Below are 6,700 nucleotides of genomic sequence, written 5' to 3' on the forward strand. Positions count from 1 at the left end.
TCATCTCTGACCTTTCATCTCATTAGCACTCACATCTGTTCAAATGAGCATAAAATCTATCACCTGACAAGTAACCTTTGTATATGCAATTACCTCACGACCCTAACCCTAACAGGTCAAACATTTAGATTATGATTAGGAAGTAGCGACAAAATCAATAGTTTTATTTGTGAATAATATGTTAGTTGTATGATTTTTTTTAAATAAGGTCATACTTGTGGCGTATCAAACCACACAAAGGGCTAACGCTAGTTCTCTAAACAGTTACGGTTTAACCCATTGCTGTTGTACCATAGACATTGAATGTCCTAAGAGTCTGGCCTCTAGCTGTCTTCAGTGCGCTCACAAATGGCTCCTTTGCTCTAGCATGTTCCTCTATTCCTGGTGCACAAGCTAATACGCTACTAGGTATGCTATTCTCTGTATGAATCCTGTCGCTGAATGCCCCATGTTTATTACCAACATGCGCCCAAACCAATTGTACTGCCGCTTATACTACCAGCTCTATCGCATCGTGTTTAATCATTCCGACTTCCCATTCACACTCAGAACGTGCCCATGCCTTCCTACCTGTAAGATCATCTTACCCGCATCAATTGCTATGTGTTTTCCATACGAATTCACGCCCCTGGAGTCACTCCTCGGTGAGATGATAAGACATAGAGCCCCCTTGCTCTATATTCTGCCGGCCTTATGTCCCAAAGTACTCTCTCCCACATGATGCGCCTCTAACCCATGCACTACCTGCAATGCAGACCTACCCGAAGCGGACAAACCCTACCCAAGACTAACCGTACAAGATACTGCAATTCGATTCATTCATCTGTCGATACATCAGTGACACTAGTGCCCTAGTCTCCTCTAACTAACTATCGTGACCGACACTAACCAGTATTCACCCAACCAGTTACTAATACCTCACAGGGAACCAGTTACTAATACCTCACAGGGAACCAGTTACTAATACCTCACAGGGAACCCAGTGTCCGTGCATGAAGATATCGGACTCTGCATTGCAGCTCTATAAATTACACACAAATGAACCCTTGCTTTGCTTGTTGGTGGACTGGGAAAACAGAAGAAGGTGTGAAACTCGTCCAACACCAACAGGTAGGCCTATCCAAAACACCTCCATTCTAAGAGCTGAAACACCATACCCATTCTTCTGGTTTGTGAGCTCAAATTAGTCACACATTAAATCGTTAAATGATCCGGCTACACAGCACCCTCTAGATTGAGAGTAACAGACTAAATACTAATGTCTGGCAGATCAGTATTAACTAGAGAGATACCCATTAGCTCTCTGATAGACAAAAGTCATTGAACTGGGTGACCACCCCTTCAGTCACCCTCCTTGTCAAAGACCTGTAGAGTGTGAGGTTCTCCATCAGGTCGGCTCAATAGTTCACATTAAAAACCACACCTCCGGTTGATCACCATCACCCTGGTCAGCTGTTGACATTGTTATGCTATTCCTGTAGGTTCAAACTAGAATTCCTATATCCCACCATGTAAATAAATGTAAATCAGTCACAATGCATTTGATATATTTTAATGTAAAAAACAAAATACTTCAATTTTGGCTTTCAGGTACATAAACAGCCTGTGTTTTGCTATACAGTGTAGTACTTTATTATTTTYTTAGGAAATGAAAAGTGCAAAGTAGTGGACCACGTTGCAGGCAAAGTTATCCTTAGTCCACCACACATAGGAATAGCTAATTCAACACTCCAAAGCCTTGTTGACATCTGCATTAATATACCGAGACAGGGACTGAGGTGAGACTGTCATAACACAGACATCTGTTTGTTCTTTTCTCTGAATGAACAGGGTCCATTTAATTTTGACCCACATCCACTTAACGTGCAAAGTCAAACTTGCTGTCCGAAGAAGCACTCCGTGAAGACGTGTCGATAGGATGTCCATAGTCCATCACAGTAGGCCTATAGGTAGGCTATGGGATGCTACTTCAAAATCACATGTTGAGCTACAGAATTAGAATCCACCGTAAAGCAGCTTATAACGGGCCAGCCCGTTTTCATTTATTAATGCTTTGTTCCTATGATAAAAGTTATTTCAAGTTTTTTTTGGTTAACCTTGGTATATATCTTGCACCCACAGAGGCACCCTCTTGCYTACAAAAGCATAATTCAGCTAGTAGGGTTCATAGCGTCAGCAACTTTGACAATAACCCAATGAAAGGAAATACAAAAATCACCGCAAAGTAAACGTCATTTTAGGGCAACATCGGCATACCCGAATAGCATTTAGATACAGTAATTTTGCGTAAAGCATAGTCCATTTAGGTTACGACCCATGGGCGGTCGTTATCGTTTCTTCTTTTGCTTTAAAGATTTTCTCCGCTTTACTATCATCTCATATAGTTTGTCCATACCCTCGTGAAGTCCCTCGCCAATTATAGCACAGCAAGGTTGGACGTGGTATGCMGTGGATGGAGTGAGCTCGTGGAGAGCCAGCTGTTTTTCAATGTCTGCGACTGGAAGAGATTTGGGCAGGTCCTGCTTGTTGGCTATCACCAGAAGAGGTGTCCCCTGGTTCTCTGCGAATTTTGTGACTTTATGCAGTTCTGTTTTGGCCTCCTCCAACCGGTCAACGTKCACTGAGTCCACCACATAAATGATGCCGTCCGTGCACCGACTGTAGGATTTCCACAGGGGCCGCAGCTTCTCCTGYCCTCCGACGTCCCAGAAGTGACAACTGATCCCCTTCGCGGTACCATTACTCAGTTTGATTTTCTCAGTGTTGAATCCAATTGTTGGCACAGTGTTTACGAATTCGTTGAATTRCAGACGATAAAGAACAGTCGTTTTGCCAGCGGAATCCAAACCCAGCATCACAATGTGTAGTGATTGGAAAGCAGATATGTTGGAGAAACTGTTGCCCATTTTCAAAACAGTTGAGGGGAACGCCTAGCTCCTCTATGTAGCACCTATCTGATGGCCTAATAGGCTATAGTGTTTTAATGTTCAATAGGCTCTTCGATGATTCCACACAAATAATATCAACAAACGTAATGTCAAGGTGTTTACAGGCCCGCCGTGCGCTCTGGCTGGTTGATGCTTGTTTTGCCCTCAGCAGCATTGGTGGACAGTGTCCGCGTCTGTAGGACGCAACGCGGTGGTCATTACAATTCTCCTCACACACTCCAGCTAAGATTCCATTTTGTGACAGTCAAATTCCTCGCACTCACCGAACAGCTTAAGGACGAAGCTTGGTGGTTTACAACAAACACTCTCTGCTGTTTTTCCCGTGAACACTGCGCACTTGTGTCACCCGCGTCTCCTCTGGCACGTTGGCTGTCCCAAAAAAATTTGCCTCCGGTCCGGGAACGAAAGACAGAAATAAATCCACTCCAGAGGTTGTGGATGAGTTCTGGTAATCCTGAGATATGTCTACACTGCGTCCATAAACGACGTTAAAGTTATCGCAGCTATATGTGGGTTGATGTTATGATCTCTATGGTGCGTCACGGCATAAACGGTCCTACCCCTGCGGTCGCTGCATACACACTGATGAGAGTATGAGGAAGCAGACTGCTAAACAGCGCAGTAGCCTCCCTCCCTCTCATACCATACCATACGCTCCACCTATTCGAGCCATGCCAAACAAAATGCACATTTATTATTATGGTGTCCACATGCACGTCACATGCATATCGACATATATTCCTAGAGATCTAATAACCTTTGCGTAATTCTGATTTTATTCAATTCCCCAATAGGCCTGTGGGTTATTATGGGTGTGAGAATATTCCTGACCGGATGATGATAACGAAAATGTATAGAGATTATAGCATAGTTTTTAAGCATATGATTAACTCATATGTTTAAAGCATATGTTTAAAGCATAGGTTTAAAGCATAGGTTTAATGCATAGGTTTAAAGCATAGGTTTAAACATATGTTTAAATCATAGGGTTAAAGCACAGGTTTTAAAGCACAGGTTTAAAGCACAGGTTTAAAGCACAGGTTTAAAGCACAGGTTTAAAACATAAGCCCGTATGTAAGGCTGTGTAAAATATTGATAAATTAAAATGGTGTAGCCTAGTAATATTGAGAATGAGCGTCTTATTGTATAGGCTGCAAATTACTATTTCAATGTTTAAAACTATTGAACTGGGGCTAGTAACTATTTACAGTAGGTTAATAAATAAATGCACAAACGAATAACTACAATTGACATGCTATGTTCAGTGGAGAGTTAGTAGGCCTATAGGTTTAACAATTTCAGATTTCTCCTCCTGAGATTACAATGCAATATTTTCATAAAGGTAGAGGTTTTTTGAAAGAAGGCTACAAATACATGGATGACGGTGCCATCTTGTGTCGAGGCCCAGCAATAACAGCCTGTAGGCAAAATAAATAGAATCATGCCTAGTCGCGCAAGCGCATGTTGTTTTCTGGGGAATGGGAACGGGACATTTTAATGATGACACGTTTAGCAATTCATCTTTTAGTAGGTTCATAAAAAATCCCACCCATATGTGATAGGCCTCCCCTAGGATAGGTTTATGGTCAGTGGATGGGGTATATTATTTGCCTTTGTGCTATAGGCTACTATTCCAAGATACCCGAGCATCAGGTAACCATGATGATAAAGGATTTTTGAGGTAGGTCAGGAATGCATGTCATGTGAAAGGCATCCCCGTGTCAGCAACACCCCCAAACATTCTGTTCTCCTTGCGTAGTTCTCAATTCATCCGGTGCCCCGAAAAAAAAAAAAAGATTGAGATGAATGGGCCTGCGTTCAAGACAACTCGGAACCTCCGAGCAAAAATGTGCGTAGTTTTTTGTTGTTGTTGCGTAGCGCTTGCCTATTGGTTTATTTGGATACTTTACAAGTGGTAAACCCTGACCTCATCTTTCTACAACGGGTTTCCAAGTCGCACATTTCCGAGTTTCCAACAAATAAATCTTGAAACCCTTGAACGCGCATTATTTCAAATCATAGAAAGTGAGGTYTCCAAACGGTGATTTAGAACGAGTAACCGAGAAAACTGCATGTGTTGTAGAGGTAGAGAATATYTTATATAGTAGGTGAAGGGATACATAAGGGACTTTTGGCCTGATTTCAGACAATAACCCACCCACACACCCATATAAATGTAGAATTAATAGGATTACATGAAACTGTGAAAATCAGMAATATGTGCCATTCACCCTGACCCTAAAAAGCCCCAGAACACCAACTGTAATCTTGTTGTATTCTATTATCCTTCCACAAATACACAGAGATAAGCCCCTTACATAACAGAACACATGCACATGTCTGGTAGCTGTGCTGTTCCATATGTTCCTGGATGGTCTGACATTTTGAAAATAAGTGGAGGGCATGAAAAGGCATAGGCTATACAGATGCACCACTTGACCCTAATAAAATCCTAAAATAGTCTAAATTTAGCACATATTCATCTCAGCATGTTCTATATTAAAATCCTTCCAGCCCTTTCCATGCCATGTTTCCTCTAAAAATGATCAGACAAYTCTTTACAGTATTTCATTGTGTTGAATATTACAATATTTATTTAATTTAGAAGACATGGGAATATGGAAGTGATTGTTAATTGCCATTAGCAGAGTTGCTATGAGCCCAGATGTATAATAATGTAAAAGGGATCCTTGCTAGCCACTTTATCATTTCATTAGAAGTTGGCTGTCCTCCACAGGCCTTGTTTATATAATGTAATGCAGTAGAGGGAGAGAACAGAGAGCTCTGAGACTGATGACTGGAGGGGGCCTCTCTCTCCCTTCCTTTTCCCTCCTCAGACCTCACCATCCATTTCCCTTCCTTCCTCCCCACACACACACACACACACACACACACACACACACACACACACACACACACACACACACACACACACACACACACACACACACACACACACACCTCCCCTCTGCTGACCCTGCCAAATGGAATGGTTCTCTGAGCGACCAGCCTGCCCGCCTGGCATGATGCACCAAGCCTGCTAATGGACTCACAATCACACACAGAGAGACATGGGGAGGGCCGGGTTACCTGGAAAATGGCTCATAATCGTGGGAGTATATCGGAATATGTTTCTCTACGTTTCATCCTAATATATAATGGCTTCTGTGAGGAACTGAATATGACTTAGTTCATATAACTCGGTATCATTGCCTTATACGTCAGAAATTGTAAGGTTTCAGTACATTGTGCTTCAGATTTTCAGTACACCGTGCTACAGGTTTATGGTGGAGATCAACAATGTGACATTAGATGGCTGGTAATAACTTCACACATTTATGATGACAATAACCTTTCGTTATTTCCTCCCTTGACTGAAACTCTAAGAACGCTCAGAACTTTAATACATTTGAAGAGTGTTTATTTGTCCACTAGATGGCAGACCGACACAAAACATCTGCATCAAGTTCTATCTTCTGCAGAGGTTATTACAGTAAACTAGAATAATACTATTTACAGTAACCAGGATTAGAGACAAGGGTCAGGTCTAGTTGATAACTGAAGTAGCGTTTAATACCATCTGTACTTTGTGTTTTCAGAGCCGCAGCAAAACACACTTGTGTCCCCAACGTCAACCAATGTACCATATAACACCAGTCAAAGCTGATGTTATTGCATGGAGCCATTATTGCTCAAATGAACAGCAAACCTGGTTTAAAACAAACAAACCGATAAAGCAACACATCACGGCA

The 6,700-nt window shown here is 42.0% G+C and overlaps 1 protein-coding gene across 1 annotated transcript; it reads right to left on the minus strand.

The window, feature by feature from the left end:
* Positions 1 to 1,536: 1,536 nt before the first annotated feature.
* On the minus strand, positions 1,537 to 3,554 carry LOC111959761 (ADP-ribosylation factor-like protein 4C). The gene has a single exon (XM_023981557.2). The coding sequence runs from the start codon at positions 2,904 to 2,906 to the stop codon at positions 2,328 to 2,330; it is 579 nt and encodes a 192-aa protein (XP_023837325.1). The 5' UTR covers positions 2,907 to 3,554; the 3' UTR covers positions 1,537 to 2,327.
* Positions 3,555 to 6,700: the final 3,146 nt, after the last annotated feature.

The sequence above is a fragment of the Salvelinus sp. IW2-2015 genome, linkage group LG36, assembly GCF_002910315.2.
Source record: "Salvelinus sp. IW2-2015 linkage group LG36, ASM291031v2, whole genome shotgun sequence".
NCBI lineage: Eukaryota > Metazoa > Chordata > Actinopteri > Salmoniformes > Salmonidae > Salvelinus > Salvelinus sp. IW2-2015.